This window comes from Nilaparvata lugens, chromosome 6 (assembly GCF_014356525.2).
Source record: "Nilaparvata lugens isolate BPH chromosome 6, ASM1435652v1, whole genome shotgun sequence".
Classification (NCBI taxonomy): Eukaryota; Metazoa; Arthropoda; class Insecta; order Hemiptera; family Delphacidae; genus Nilaparvata; species Nilaparvata lugens.
The window spans coordinates 4799430-4816607 of record NC_052509.1 but is presented as its reverse complement, the minus strand read 5'-3'; the positions used below and the strand labels follow the sequence as shown (position 1 = coordinate 4816607).

The window sequence follows — 17178 nt, the reverse complement described above, 5'->3', positions numbered from 1 at the left end:
CAGAATTTTCTACGATTTATTTTGAAGTACATATAATTAACTCTAAGTTAAATATCCTGATATTGAATTACTAATCCTGATACCATATTGAATTACTACTGTAGATTTTTTTAAATTTGAAATATTTCATCTAAATAATGATTATTCATTGCAAATTCTACATTCTCAAATAATACGCTTAGCCAACATAAAATAAAGCATTTTGCAGAATTTTCCACTATTTCTTTTGAAGTACATATAATTAACTCTAAGTTAGATATACTGATATTTAATTACTAATCCTGATACCGTATTCAATTACTACTGTAGATTTTATATATATATTTTTTAAACATATCATCTACACATATAGGCCTTCATGCCCTTCATCCACACACATTCAACATTAATGCCGTAGCAATACATAATACTATTTTCCATAGTTTTGTGTGAATAGAACTGACTATATAAATAAATAAGTTTCAACCATCAAACCATTAGAATCTGGGTACCTAGTACCTTTCTACTTATATGGATTAAAGCAAATAAACTTGAATAGATTCAACTCTACGCGTTTGCATTATCATGAAAAGATGATGGAAGCCTGAAAATATTACTTTCCCACCATAGGACACGATCATTTCAGCCGTTTTCAGGCAGTTTTACAGGCGTCAACCCAATCAGCCAATAGGACAGCTTTCTGCCCTATAGACTCCGAAAACGCCTATCATGGTTTCACCCTTATTATCTACATTGTGTAGATCTAAAAACGAAGAATATATATTTTACTTTTCCACCATTGTTTTGTACATTGTGTGGATTTGAAAACGCCTATTATGGTCTCACCCTTATTATCTACATTGTGTAGATTTACAAACGAAAAATATATATTTTACTTTTCCACCATTGTTTTGTAAATTGTGTGGATTTGAAAACGCTTATCATGGTCTCACCCTTATTATCTACATTGTGTAGATCTAAAAACTAAGAATATATATTTTACTTTTCCACCATTGTTTTGTACATTGTGTGGATTTGAAAACGCCTATTATGGTCTCACCCTTATTATCTACATTGTGTAGATTTACAAACGAAAAATATATATTTCACTTTTCCACCATTGTTTTGTACATTGTATGGATTTAAAAACGAGAGAATCAAGTTTAGTCGTGAGTTAGAAAACTAACAAGGAATAATATTATTCGTAGTTCCCTTGAAATTCACATAATGTGGATTTAAAAACGAACAAATCAAGGTGATTTACCTTAAGGTTTTAGCATTAGCAGGCAGTGGCGTGGCAGTCTCGGCTATGTGCTCCTGTAGGAATTGGTTGAGGTCGCCAAACTCAGAATACTCAAAGATCACACAGAAGGGGTCGTCGCGAAGGCACGCCCCTATCACTTGGACGAGGTTCGAGTCCCGCAGACCGTTCAGGATCTCCACTTCCTGTCGGAACTCAGACCTGCAAGCATTCGTCAAGATTCAAGAATCAAGTTTCGAGATTCAAGATGCAATATTCGAAGTATAAGAATTCAAGATTAAGATTCAAGTTTCAAGATTCAAATTTAATTAAGATTGAAGATTCAAGATGGAAGAGACAATAATCGAGATCCAAGAATAGAGATTCAATATTCAAGACTCGAGATTCAAGCTTCAAGAATCAATATCCAAAGGTGCGTACAGATATACGCGCCGCGAACATGAGCAATTCACTTTTAATCAGCTGACTGTATTTTTACAGAAACGGTATAAAATATAGATATAAAAAGCCTGGCATCAGTTGATTATAATTATATTGCTCATGTTCGCGGCGCGTAAATCTGTACGCACCTTTATATTTGAGATTTCAGGAATCAAGATTTAAGAATGAAGAGTCAAAATAACATTTAAACAGTAGGTCTATTTGGCACGTATCAACCTTGAATAGCTATAAAAATAAATTGATGAAGTGTCGTCGAGAATTTCTTCAACTTCCATTTTAACTGAGACCTTTAATCATTCAACAAGACTCAAGGTTCAAGATTCAAAATGCAATGGTATTGAAGCTAATTGTATTACCTACTCTCACACACACAAAGTCTCCTTATTATAATGATTTGATTGTATGTATGAGGTGTTGTGGTATTTCTCCATAATTGGAAGAATAAGACGTTGATATTGTCAATACCACTTTAATTTATTCGAAAATTAATTCATAATACAGAACCAGGTTTCATAGTAACACCTACCACCAGCTGAACTAGGTAATGTGTTTGTTATTGTTGAAGGAACAGGAAATGTGGTAGGAGTTACCATGAAGCCTGGTTCTGTAATATGAATTAATTTTTGAATACATATGTGGTATTGACAATATCAACGTCTTATCTTTCTTCATACTATATTAATTTGAGACAAGCAGGTAACTGGTGCTCCGCAAGGGTCTAATTTAAAACTTGACAAACTGAAAACTTGACCTACTGAAATCTTGAAGATTCAAAATATACCTATAACCATCCTCAGTAAATTAGGAAACTATATATACAAAATTTCAAGTTAATCAGTCCAGTAGTTCAGACGTGATGATGAGTCATTCGTGAATTTTCTATCCCGTACCTGTATGAGCCAATTCTTTCATCTATTATATTATAGATTTAAAGTTTGAGATAAATGGAGAGATTATCCCTATTGTAAACTATTGGAGGTTAAGTTGAAAAAAATATGATTCAGCAAATTATGAACAATTTGTTTCTCAACACACAGGTTTGATGGCCAGTGATTTATTTGATATTATTTGGCCATACAGAACAAATAGCCTACATGCTTTTCTATTAATTTATTTATTGTACAAAACACTATAATAATATTATAATTATGACTATGGAGGAAAAACTAGGCTGAGCCTGTATAATTTTTCTCCAAAATTTGATAAGAAGTTAAAGTCATTGTATAAAAATAGTAATTCGTTAAATACCAGTGAATACTTACCGTGTGGCTTCCGATGCACCGGATCTGAGGTATTTAACAGCTACAAGTTTACATGAGAGATCATTCAGCCAATCAGGCTCCTTTGTTATTTCTCCTAATTGCACCTGAAAACATAAATATCATTATATATCATATCATATATCATATTATATATCATATCATATATCATATGATATCATATCATAAATATCATATCATATTATCATTTTCATCCTAAAATGCTGCTACAACTGATGTAAAGTGACCGACTTAAAGACAGGGAATGTAGACAGAACGCTAATGACGTCTAGTGCTTTACTCACGTCACTTTCCAACAATTTCTATTTGATATAAAAGAAGTTTGGTAAATCAAAATTGGCTTAAAAGGACGTTGAATGATACTTCTATCACTTTGATGTTGTCAATACCAATATATTTGTTCAAAATCAATTTAAATCACAGAACCAGGTTTCATGGAAACACCTGCCACATCTTCATCTCCAGTTCAGCTGAAAATGTGGCAGGTGTTGCCATGAAACCTGGTTCTGTAAATTATATTAATTATGAAGGAATATAGTGGTATATTGACCAACGTCTTATTATTTCAATTATGGAAAAATACCAGAACATCTCTTATCATACAATTAAATTATTGATTCCTATATTTTTGAAAATTTCAACTGTTACTCTTTAACCTTCTAGTCGTGACCCTATTTTTTTCTGACGTTAGTCGTGACCCTGGGTCTCAGGGACCCGCTTCTTTCATATAGGAATATTTCAATCTATTTTAAGAAAAAATGTTATTCTATGATTCTCATATGTTCAAGGGTTATTGATGAACGCATTAAGCACTTATGTAAAGCAGAAATTGATCTTTATTATAATTATAAAAATAAATTTGTGAAACCTTGCATTTTTAGGGTAGTGAAAAGTAACGTTTGGTTATTATTTTTTATAAAGTGAACAAAAAATTATAGTGATGAATACTATGATGGATCTCACATGCAACACTACCAGAAAGATAGGAAAAAAATTGGAAGGTCATAGTTCACTCTTAGGGTAGTTTTTACCCTACCCTCAATTTCATGTTGCACAATCTCTGCAAGACTTATGAAATTATAGTGATGAATACTATTATAAATCCTAACACCTACATGAAACACTACTAGAAACATTAAAAATATATAAGGTCTCATAAAGAGTTCACTTTTAGGGGAGGTTTAGAATTCCTGGGATCACCTGATGTTCATTGGTTTTACTACCATCCCACTCAGGGTCAGTATTCTTATCTTGAACTATGAATTTATTTTTAGGATCACTAGTGTCATTGAAATAGAGATCTAGAAGTCAATTTGTACATTCTTCGAAGTCTCTGTTCAAAATAAACATATTGACTGCTTATATTGCATAAAAATGTGCATTTGAAAAAAAACGAAAAAAGTTCTTTTAGTCATGACCCTTGGGTCCCTGGGACCCAGAAAAGTCATTTCACTAAAACAACAAGTCACAGAGCACTAACACTCTACATCAAGTTTAAGTGTCTACTGACATGAATTTACATGGATCACAATAGAGTAAAGTAATCGGAAGCAAAATTATAACTACCTAAAACAAAAATTGCCCGGATCCCTGGGATCCGGGGTCACGACTAGAAGGTTAATATGCTCTTTTAAATTTTCAGTATAAAAGAAGTGGATACCTCATCCAAAAGTTCTTCAATTTTGTGTTCTATTTTGCTGAAGTAAATCTCATTATAGTGGAGAAAATTATAATCTTTCCTCCTCACAGCATACAATTTTGTAATAAAAGTAATAATTTAAAGCCGTGTCCACACTGAACAAATGTTAGACATACATGTTCAGCAAATAAACATGTTTGTTGAGGGGCTCAGGGACAAACATTTTAAAAAGTTTGGACAATCATTGTTTGTAAAACAAAAATTACTGTTTTTCCAAACATTTTCAGTGTTGACAGCAGTAAAACAATGCTCTTCCCACTTACAAATATTTTGTTTGGTGACGCGTCCACACTGGCCACGGGCAAACATTGTTTGTCAAACATAATAAAATTTGCCCAAACTGTTTCAACAAATATGTTTGTTGATTATTTGTTCAGTGATGACACAGCTTAAGCACATAAATTATAACGTAATTTTGATTTTTACTGAGTTTGTCTTTCTATTAAAATTTAAAAGCTCAATGTTAGCCTTTTATTTTTCGCTTTCAATCAGTTAGTTTTTTTAAAATAAAGGAAGAATAATAAAGGATAATGATTCAATAAAAAGAATTAAAAATAATTCAAAAATAGAGTAAGATTTTGTAAAAAATTATAAAAACTATGTAAAAATATTATTCAATTGATAAATTTAATGAATATTTTTGTGACCTACCTCACCAAACTGGCCCACTCCTAACCTATGCAGCAACCGAATCTGGTCGCGCGGGAACTCATGTAGCTGCATGGTGGGGTACTTGAACAGCTCCCCCACCCCCACCCCTCCCAACCCACCGCCCCCGTCAGACGAGGGGCTGCTGAGAGGCGGCATATGATGCTGGGAGGCGGGAGGGTGGGGCGGCGACTGCACCTGTAGATGGCCGTACATCGACGAAGACCCCTGCGAACTGCACGAGGGTGGGGCACTGGGGGGTGGCGAAAGGGGTACCGGGGGTGCTGTCTGAAATTACAAAAAATAGATCAAAGAATAGATCATGAAAATGGATGAAAAGATTATATTTATAACTTAAACTAAATTTTAATTTTAAGTTTTTGTAATGTATTGTATATGAAAATTTTTATATTTTCCACATTTGTAAAGTTTGTTTGATGATTTTGGCAATAAATATTTCTTTCTTTCTTTCTTTCTTTCTTTAACTTATTTGCTGAGAAGTTGAAGCTTCAGAATCACAGGTTCTCTTTTACAGGAATGTTATAATTTTACAATGTTTGATCAAACATTAATTTTATTGTTCACCTTCTGGAGACACTCGATTTATTAGCCTATATTCACCATACGAGTATATTAAGCCTAACTGTTCTTCTCCTTCAGCATTCAAGCATAGAGAAAAGATTTAGTATGTTGAAAGTATACTTATTTATACTTGAAAAGATATTGTTACTTGAAAATATTCTTGTAAGTTATATATACTCAACTTGAAAAGATACTAGTATTATACCTCTTTATTCCAAGGGACTAGAGTTTATATGAAGGTTATTCAATCAAAAAACAATGATTTTTTCAACAGAAAATGCGTTTTCATCACATTGTCATCTCTCATAAACGGTATTTATTTATTTATGTTATTGGATGGAGTAAACAATACAGAAGTCTGAAAAGAAAAAAAACAGGCTTTTGCCCAAAACTTCTTCAATTTCCTAATTTTGTCTTAAATTGTCCAAATATTATTTACTCATGGGATTATATAGGGTAATACTGTATAGGATGATAAGATATAGGCTCAAATACATTCCACCAATTGCGTTTGAATTAAACAAAATGGAAAACATTTCATAGAACAATGAACATTCGATATTGAAAATAGAGAGTATCCTGTCAATTGATCGATACAGTTCCATGTTGCAGTTCTTATTTGTATTTTTCGAATACAATACTGTATAATGTTTCAAGTAGAGTACTGTGAATAATGTATGTAAGTAGGAAACGGTACCTTTCTACTACTTCATTTTAATAGAAACTATTCAGAAACCTGAATTGGGGTAACTACACTTTATTAGTAGCTAAAAAATATTCACATATTGTAGCCTGTATTGTTTATACGTTTTTGCTTGTACCTGTTTTTCCACGATTATTTCTCTTGAAAAACTGATGTTGTACCGTTGAAATTTGAATGAATAAATGAACATTTATACACAATTTCACAGTGGTTTAATATTGACTCATAACAGTTTTGAACCACTGTTATCATTTATGATAGTATAAATAAAATGAATGAATTATCTATTCACCATTTTTGATGTTATTGAAATTAATGTACCTGACATATTTCGGTGGCAGCATAGTACTTTTCGGGTGGCGGCGGAACAGGGGGTGGTTTTGGAAATAGGTTGTGCAGAGTGGGGGGTTGGGGGCGGACGGGCGTCTGCGGGGTCACGTGATTGTTGAAGGACGCCGGCGTCGCCATGTGAGGTACTGCATACTCTTGTGACGTCATGTCACGCACGTCTGCAATTTGAAAAGTTTTTCATTTCATTCTTCATCTATATTGAGCCAACACAATAGAAAACAACAAACCAAGTACCGTACGTCTGAAATTTTAAAATCATCAATTTCATTTACACTATAAACAGAGATGTTGTGGAATTTTTCCATATTGAGGTGAAATGAACGAGATGTCAATTATTCAACATAATCAAATTATTTAATATAATTTAAATTATAAATATAATTTAATAAATTTTATTCGAGCCTAATTTCAGTCTAACCAAAAATACCACTGATGATGATGTCTCAAATGCATTGAAACTTTGGTTAAAATTATAATTCTGGGGAGAATTATAAGGGTTTTAACTAATTCATTTTGGGAAGAATCCAGTAAAAATAATTTTAATGATCATTTAAATTTTTCATTGGATGAAATTCATTTGTCTCAAATAAATTATATGGAAATGACAACATCTCTTCCCTTTACAATTTTATCCATTTCAGTTATCGAGTAGCAATAGAAAACAAGAAACGAGTCCATGACTTCTCTCTTTAACAATCTTGATAAGTAATATGGTACAAAGGGAGTACCGCAGCTTTTAATTTTTATTATTAAGTAATATCACAATACAATATTATTACTATTACAGTAATCCTATTAAAATATTATTATTATTATGCATTAGACAGATCATGTAGCTAATGTAGTGAAAAAATAAGCATGCAGAACTAGCATTTAAAAATGAAAACCTCAGCAAATCAAATCAAATCAAATTGGTTTTTATTATCATGATTTCAGGGTACAAATATTCATATTATACAACAACGTTACATCTTCTGCAACCAAACAATCATAAATAAAACTTACAGTTGAACTAAAAAATTAATCATTATAACTAAATCTAGTTGTTATTATATCGTAGCTCCAGAAAATACAACATTATATTTTAAAAAACTTCATGAAAACTCTCCACAAAGGCAAAGCCTGTGTGTGGAAGAGGGTCTTGGCGATGATTGGCTAACGTCGGACTGTCCCCATACTTGCATTCTATCAGCAATTCATAATTTTCTCAACTAACCTGTATACTCAGATGTATTGAAGAGAAAGTAGTAAAAACACTAGATTTATTAACTGGAAAAATAATAACTATAAGTTGAATTTAATAATTTTCTGAAAATAAGGAGGAAGCTTAAACATTATTTTATTATTCTATGGAAAACCCATCAATTCCAACTAAATAACTAACTAAATTTAACAAACTTTATCTCACTGCCGGTGAACAAGTACCTACCTAAAGTTGGTTTTGCCGTTAGTGCCATATTGTATAGATAATGAGTTGTACTGTATTATGACAAATAAAGAATTTGTATTTTATTTTAAATTAAAACTCAAAACTTTCTCCAACTAACCTGTATACTCAGGCGCAGTAAGTCTTGCGGGGGGCACACCAAAATGTCCGTCGCTGCCAACCATCCGGTGACCTTGCGCCTGGGGAGGCAGTGCACACGAGTACATGTTGCTGAACGGCTCATGGTACATGCCGCCTCCAGCTCCCGCCCCCTTCTCACCGCCTCCGAGGGGCGGCTCCTCCATGGACACCTGTCCGTACACATGATGACCGCCTTTAGCGTTTACATTGACACGCATCTGTAGTTCCTTCACGAGTCACGGGTCAGTGAGTGAGACAGGAGTGGGGAAAAGCAAATAAAATTATAAATTAAGAATGACAGAAAATAATAGAAAACACAATAAATAGAAAGAAACATGAAATGCATGTACTGTGCAGGAACAAATGAAATAATAAAAATGGAAAATGACAAGAGTACAAATGAAAAATAATCGAAAACACAATGAATTGAGAAAAAGCATATTATAAAATGTACTTTGCAGGAGATCGAATTGAATTTTTTTTTTTGAAATTGAAATTGAAATTTATTGCCAAAACAAAATTACAATATTACAATATATTAAGTTACAAAGTGTTAAACAAATAAGCAAAACTTAAACTTAATTATTAGATCAAAACTTAATTTATCTTTATTTTGGCGACTGCTGGCATAAGTAAGAACTTGAGAGCCAGCAGTGAGTTTACATTATTAGATTTAACAAGTTTACGCTTATAAATATAAATAATAATGAACAAGCAAAGTATAGCAGAACAAACATGATAAAACTCAATAATGTAGTGTGCTAGAAAATAAAATGGACATGACAGAGTTTGGAATGAAATTGGAGACCTCGTGCATCATGAATACATTGAAATACACATTCTCCATTGTGACATTTGATCATAATAGAATAACCCCTAAAGAGCTGTAGGTGAGAAATTTGTCAAATAGTGGAAGCATTTATATGCATTTGTATTTTATTATAGAAATTCATAGTGAAAATTGAAATAAATTGTAAAATACCCAGTGAGGATAAAATCAATACTTCAGAATCAATACTACTAGAGTTCAATACTCACTGAAAATACCTCATAAAAATACACAGAGTGGCCCAAGTCAGTTGACACTAGCGATTTTTAAGGTCAGTTGTTTTTACAAACCAAACCACAGGTTTGTTTACCACAGTTTAGTAAGGTTGTTTGATGATTGTACGTCATAGTGTGTTCATTGTTGATGATACACGGTGAATATGAAGTTGAAAACAGTACAGCGTGTCAACTGACTTATGGGCCACTCTGAACATAGAATTTAGAGTAGGCCTATTTTGCAGAAAATTCGGATGAATAACAAAATAGTACAAGAGAATGGTATTAAAGTACCTATGAGAATTCATAGGAAATTGAAAAAAATTACCAAAAATCGAAACAAATATAACAAAAGAGAATCATTAATGAACATTTTTGTTTAAACAAGAATATTGAACTTGAATTTTAAAAAACACTTTTGAAGTGAAAATACACTTACTTTTGTAGTGACGATCGTTTCGATCTGTTGTTGGTCATCATCAGACTGTGTCTAGTCTATGATGACCATGATTTACTCGTGATTTACTCATGATTGTAAATTACTCGTGATTTACCATGATTGTACTCGAAACTACAGTCCTGCAAGATATATATCCTATATACCTGAGGTCCGGTTGCACAAAAGTCTGTTGAAATTTAATATTGACTAGCAGGAAACCCGTGCTCCTCAACGGTCTATTTTAAAACTTGACGTAATGATGTCTAGATGGTGACTAGATGATGGTCATCATAGACTAGACCATATAGGACTTATTTTATCTGTGACTAGACACAGTCTGATGATGACCAACAACAGATCGAAACGATCGTCACTACAAAAGTAAGTGTATTTTCACTTCAAAAGTGTTTTTTAAAATTCAAGTTTAATTTTAACAGTGGAAAAGTATGGATATATATATATATATATATATTATATATATATTTATTTATTTATTCATTTATTCATTTATTGTATAAAATACTATAATCATAATACAATTATGACATTGGAGGAAAAACTAGGCTGAGCCTGTACTGTTTCTCTCCAAAAATTTTTATAAAATGTTAATGTTGTCCAAAAGATAAGGTTATGTAATCACACACTGCTTCGTTACTTGATTTTCGGTTCAGGAATGATGATTTAAAATTTTGAATTTTGAAGGTTGATTTTATACTCTAAATGAATCACAGAATGTATCACAATAAATTAAAAACTTTAGAAATATTGCACTTATTTAAACAATTGAAATAAAAAATCAAAAACCTACTCACTATTTGTTATTCACAGCTGAAAACAAATCAATGTACACAACAGAGTAAGAATATTGAATTCAACATGAGCACTACCGTATTAGAATAATTGTTTTTACATAAGTTTCTTCTATTTGAAGATTATAACTTGATACCATTAGATAATGGTGAGTACTATTTCTCCATTAATTATTCAGCAATTTATTGTTCTTCGAACAATTGTTGCTCATCATTGAACAATAATTATTGTTGTAGGCCATACAAAATTTAAAACTCACATGTAATATTATTGTCAGAGAGTAAAGAATGTATTACATCCTATCCTCACTGATTATTGTCGAGTAGGCCTATTGTCTTACACTCTTCAAAATGGCACAGTTATGATCAATGATTCAGTCAATCATTATAACATAATTTATGTGCATCACTCTTAAAAAGTTTCTTATCTCAGTTTGCTTGTTATTAAAACTTTTGAAACAGTCAAACAATAATAAAATTACGAAGTTGTCTTCTCGTTTTAATTTTTCAATTCCTATGTTTCTAGCTATTTATTCTGTAACTTGAATCAAAACTGAAAAAAACTGTTTTTATTGTCAAATCCACTTATTCACACAAGCTTTAGAAGAGGCTTGGCTGCACATAAGCATCTTAAATTATGTTTGACGCATCATCACGTCTGAACTAGTGGACTAATTAACTTGAAATTTTGCACATCATATATTCTTAATTAACAGTGAGTTGTGTTTTTTGTTCCATGTGTTTTTCTGGCTCTAAATTTTGTAAAATTATTCAAAAATTTTCCAATTAATGGTGATTTGAGTGTGATATTTTTGTTTTTTTATTCTGTTTTCAACCGTCAAAATTTTAAATCTTAGTTTTCGTTGTTTTTGAGTGAAATGAACTAAATTTTAGTAAAGTGAAATCATAACCCTATTTTGGACTTTTAAAGTGTTATCTAAATTTGGGAGAGAAATAGTACAAGGAGTATCCTTAGTTTTTCTCTTCCAATCAGTGCTTCTCTGTAAAAAATATAAATAAATAATAATAATAATAATAATAATAATAATAACCGAGGTTGGTTATAGGCCTATTTTCAATTCTTCAAGATTTCATTACGTCAAGTTTTAAAATAGACCGCTGAGGAGCACGGGTTTCCTGCTAGTCAATATTAAAATTCAACTGACTTTTGTGCAACCGGACTTCAGGTATATAGGATATATATCTTGCAGGACTGTAGTTTCGAGTTGGAACCATCACAAGACGGTACTGAACAATTTTCGAAAATTGTGGTCTAGTGGATAGAGTGCTTGCGTAGCAACCTAGTGATCCCGGTTCACACCCGCTCAGAGCCAAAAGTTTATGATCAGGTAACTCCCGTGTTATGGGATGGGCACGTTAGGTTGTCGGTCCCGACTGAAGTATGACAGTCGAAAGGCCCATTGACGGCTCAAGTGATATATTCAGGGGAGGTGGAACTTCCGTCAGGAACTCCCCACTAATAAAAGCCATACGAATATTATTTTTCTAAAATTGAAACTATCCAAATTTTTTAGACGTGAATTACCTTCATGTTGATGGTGACACTCTTCTCAGGCCCGAAATGGCCGGGCAGTCCGGAGTGCGTTGAAGCCGACTTCTGTTTGCGGTTTTTGACGACAATGAATGCAATGGCGGCCATCAGAAGCACTATGACCACAGACAGGGCGCCGATTACCAGGCCAATCACCGTCGGCTCCGGCTCGTCCTTTTTCGTGCCGGTCGACGTTTGGTCACTCACAACTACGGGCAAATTCAATTGATCAAATTGAGAAACACTTCAAATAGGAGCAACAAATGCAATAAATGAAGTTGAAAAACAATATTGAAATTTAGTAGAGAGAAATAAATATGTGAATTTTTAGAATTTCTATCGATAACTTTTCTCGGGCAGGTCGACGTTTGGTCACTCACAATTGTGGGAAATTGAAAAATTTACAATTTTCCAAAAAAAGATGCGATTGAAAAACACTTCAAATAATGAACGAGAGTAGATTTTTTCAAACTCCGATCACATAATATCATGAGACACAGACAAACGGTAGAGGGGTAATTTTCACAGAGCTGAACAGCTTATCAGCTTCACGAACGTCCGTGTGAACGGTGCCAGATCGTCAATATTGTTGTCGAGTTATAGACCCCGAAACATTGCCGCATCACTTGAGTCTCCCGCCAAGTGCTACTTACATAGCGATATTCGTTTATGCAAGCAACAAAAGTTTCGTGATCCTTCTATAAGTATTTATTCTTCTTGATTAGGAAGAATTTGAGAAAGTTACTACAAAACTCTGACATCAGACCTGAGCCAGCCAGGTAACTCGATAATATTATACAGAGTGAGTCAGTCATATGTATTGGTAATCCCGTCCTGTCCCCAAACCTATGGATTGGGGTACAGTTAAGATTTAATTCACGAAAACGTCGACAGCCCCAAAAGTAAGTCTTTAATTTGCAGTAACCTTGGAACTGGCGAGGAAGTGGACTGTATCTCGTGTGTAGAAGTTACTGCTGACGATATCCTGTCTTTATGCGTAGGCCTATATGATATTATACATATATCACGAAATGAAACGAGGTAATTGCGTTCAGCTCAAACGCCACGGAGACAGGAGAAACGAAACGAAAACAATGCTGACTTCTCGAGCACGCTTCTTGAAGTGCTGGTTTGAAAGATAAACGGGGAGGATGAAGGAGGGGTGAGGGAGAGAGGTTATCTTGCCTCTTTGTGAGAGGGGGAAGGGGAGGAAAGCACAAACTAATCAACCCACAATCAAGGCTGCCGATCCTCCGTGAATCCACCATGTATGGAAACCCTTCAATAAGTTGGAGACTGTTGTAGATATAATTCTGTAAATTTCAGGAAAAGTTATTGGTCAAATATTCTACATTTTCACGTACAACTGAATTCCAACCCCTCATAAGGGGGTGACTTAGGGGTTGAAACTCGAATATTTTTAATGTAGAAACTCATTGTGTGGTACATAATTTAAAAGGCATTTTTAAAAAAGAAAGACAATATCAATTAAAATGTTCTATGACACTTGTATCCAAAATGGCGGCTGATTGAAGTTTTAGTTTTTGAAGAAATGAGGGGTTTTAATTCAAATATTTTGAATGTGATCACCCATTGTGTGATACATAATTTTAAATGCCTTTTCAAAACGAGAAAGATGACACCAATAAAAATTTTCTATGATACTTTTATCCAAAATGGCGGCTGATTGAACTTTATCAATTATTTCTTTAAAACTGAAAGTTCAATCAGCCGCCATTTTGGATAGAAGTATCATAGAAAATTTTCATTGATGTCATCTTTCTTGTTTTAGAAAGGCATTAAAAATGATGTACCACACAATGGGTGTTAACATTCAAAATATTTATTATAATATATTAATTATAAATATTTCATTATAATTATTCTTATAATCAATTATTATTGCTTACGATTACTTCAATGATTATTTGTATAATTTCATATTAATTACATATATATTTCTTCATTTTTTATCTTCTTGTATTTCAAATTGTATAATGTGTTGAAAATATTGTATTGTGTGAAAGAGACAAAATGGGTTTATCCTGTTGTCTCCATTAATAAAATTATTATCATTATTATTTGAGTTACAACCCCTCATTTCCTTAAAAACTAAAACTCCAATCAGCCGCCATTTTGGATACAACTATCATAGAACATTTTTATCGATGCCATATTTCTTGTTTCAAAAAGGCCTTTAAAATTATGTACCACACAATGGGTGTTTACATTAAAAATATTCGAGTAACAACCCCCAAGTCACCCCATTCAGTTGTATGTCAAAAGGTAGAGTATTTGACCAATAACTTATCCTGAAAGTAACATTATTATATCTACAACAGTCTCCAATTTATTGAAGTGTTCCCATACATATGACTCACTCGGTATATAATATTATAGAACAAAAAGGACTAATCTATTACCATGAACTCTTGTGGAATCTTGTCCTCTTGTCCTCTTGTCCTCTTGAACTCTTGTCCAATCATTAATATTGTTTCTTCAAATGGGTTCATCAGTATTGACGTTAGTTACAAGAAATTTATTTTGAGATCTTGCTTGAACTTCAAATTCCTCTACATTCCATGGATATCTTGGCAAGAAGTTACTTGAATAAGAATGAATAAAGTTATGGAATAAATAAAGCTTTTCACCTGTTTTCCGATGCTGGTCCCTTGTCGGAGTAGTGTGATGGAACTCATCCCTCTGTGGTGTGTCCTCCTTGGGCTGGTAGGCCACCGTGCCAGCATCTGCCGGCTGCTGCAGACCCGGCAGCAAGCTATTGTCCACTTCTTCCTCAGTCACGTTGCCGTGCACCACAACTGTTGACAGACATCATCTAATTAATCAGCAAATAAGAGATGAATGAATATGCAGCAGTGAATATAAGCATGACAAAAATAAGTACTATACTCCGTACAAAATAACTTTTGACTTGGAGGAATATGCGGCGCAGAGAAATGGAGGTAGATCAGCCAATTACAGTGATGGATAGAGTCATCGGTTGAAGCGCAGTTGTAGATTGGAGTCAGTCGAGTCAGTGCTCGCAGAGAGAAATAAGATAACGCTGACCTGTTCAAGACGGCAACATCGCCGCCGTTGTATCCCTACAGCTCTATGCTTTCTCTGCTGCGCATGTCCATCCCAAGTAAGAAGTAATTTTGTACAAAGTATAGGACTACCAAAGACACTTAAAATAGGGGTACAAGTTAGTTCAATACCAATAATAATAATATTCAATTATTTTCAAAGTAGAAATGTTGGAATTAATCAGTAAATAAGATATAAATAACTATACATCAGTGAATTTAAACTTAATAATAAGTACTGGAACCTGGAACTATCGTAGAAAACTATATGGGGTACAAATTAGCTCAGTATGGAATTGTTCGATTGCTCTTACAGAAGAGATAGTGAATGTCACAATATTTTCCGGAAGATGTAACGATAGAGAAACAATAGCGTGAGTAGATATCCCATGGTATAGGGCGTTTATGTCGCAACTTTTACTGTTATCTCAAGCCGATTATTGTCGATTTTTACTGTTTTGACCGGGTAAGAGTGTATGAATGACACAATATGAGAGACTACCAGCTTCACGGGAAAGAACTACGTGGCCTATCAGTTTGAGATAACAGTAAAAGTTGCGACATAAACGCCCTATACCATGGGATATCTACTTATGCTATTGTTTCTCTATGATGTAACCCAACAAAAAGGTGGTAGAAAGCAAGCGACACTACTTGGCGTTATACGGGTTCGAACCAAAATGTTATTTTATTGTTCACAATCTGAGACGTATCACTGTATTAAAGTTAAATGTATTATTATAATTTGAGAATAATGGCTAATGATAATAAGGTATTCGTATTCCTCTCAGAATAGGCTAATAAACTATAGATTTATTTATCTGATAAGAATGATGGATTTCATGTACGTTTTACAGTGAGGAGTTTTATTTTCATCTAACCGATGTCCCAGTTTATGAAAGTCCTGACACAACACAGACAGACTAGGATTGTTATCCCAGAACATGGATGTCTATTGCCGCTTTTAGACACCCTATAATCACCCTGGGACTAATTCCATGGAACTCACACACACATATGTCACCAAGGTGTTAACCTAGGTTGTCGCGCATCTTAGTGGTGGTCTCGGATTTACATTCTTGTCGCGACATCCTCACTCTTTCTGACGCGACAGCCGACAGCGACACAACAGGCGCCACACTTTCTCTCTCTCTCTCACAGACACACTCTCTGGCTCACCCTCTCTCACTCATTCAACCTGACTATATGTTTCTCACTAAATATCTCACTATTTCTCACTTTATCACTCACTCTCTCTCACGTACTCAACCCGACTGTATGTTTCTCACTCAACATTTCACTCTCACATCTCTTTATCGCTCTCTCTTTTTCTCTCTGACCCACTGTCTCTTTCTTTCTCTCTGGCTCCCCTCTCACTCAACCCGACTGAATGTTTCATCTCACTTTAGCCCTTACATCCCCTAGCAATTAGAGCAACGCTCATGTGGTGCCTTATGGGGTGTAATTCGACACATATTATCCCTTCCCTGGAACGCCCCCTCAATTTGGTCCAAACCAATCCACTCTCTCTCATTCTCACTTGCTCTCTATAATTTTCTCTCCTTCTCTCGTAATATTTTATACATTTTAAAGTTCAATATAGTCTGTTAGATACCCTTTTCTAAGATGAGAATGGACTTCTTAAGGTCCAAGCTTCACCGTTTCATGTGAAAACATTACAGTAATACCTCATTTTCGCATTTTTCATCACCTATATTTGCTCAATATTATTGTAAA

General features: G+C 33.8%; 1 protein-coding gene across 1 annotated transcript in view; it reads right to left on the bottom strand.

Annotated features, from left to right (window-relative positions):
* LOC111059179 (discoidin domain-containing receptor 2-like) overlaps positions 1-17178 on the bottom strand; it is a 566524-nt gene that overhangs the window by 10251 nt on the left and 539095 nt on the right. The window contains 7 exon segments of the mRNA XM_039429976.1: positions 1244-1441; positions 2944-3047; positions 5312-5596; positions 6915-7102; positions 8492-8738; positions 12350-12564; positions 15007-15174. Of these exon segments, the coding sequence (XP_039285910.1) occupies positions 1244-1441; positions 2944-3047; positions 5312-5596; positions 6915-7102; positions 8492-8738; positions 12350-12564; positions 15007-15174 (1405 nt within the window).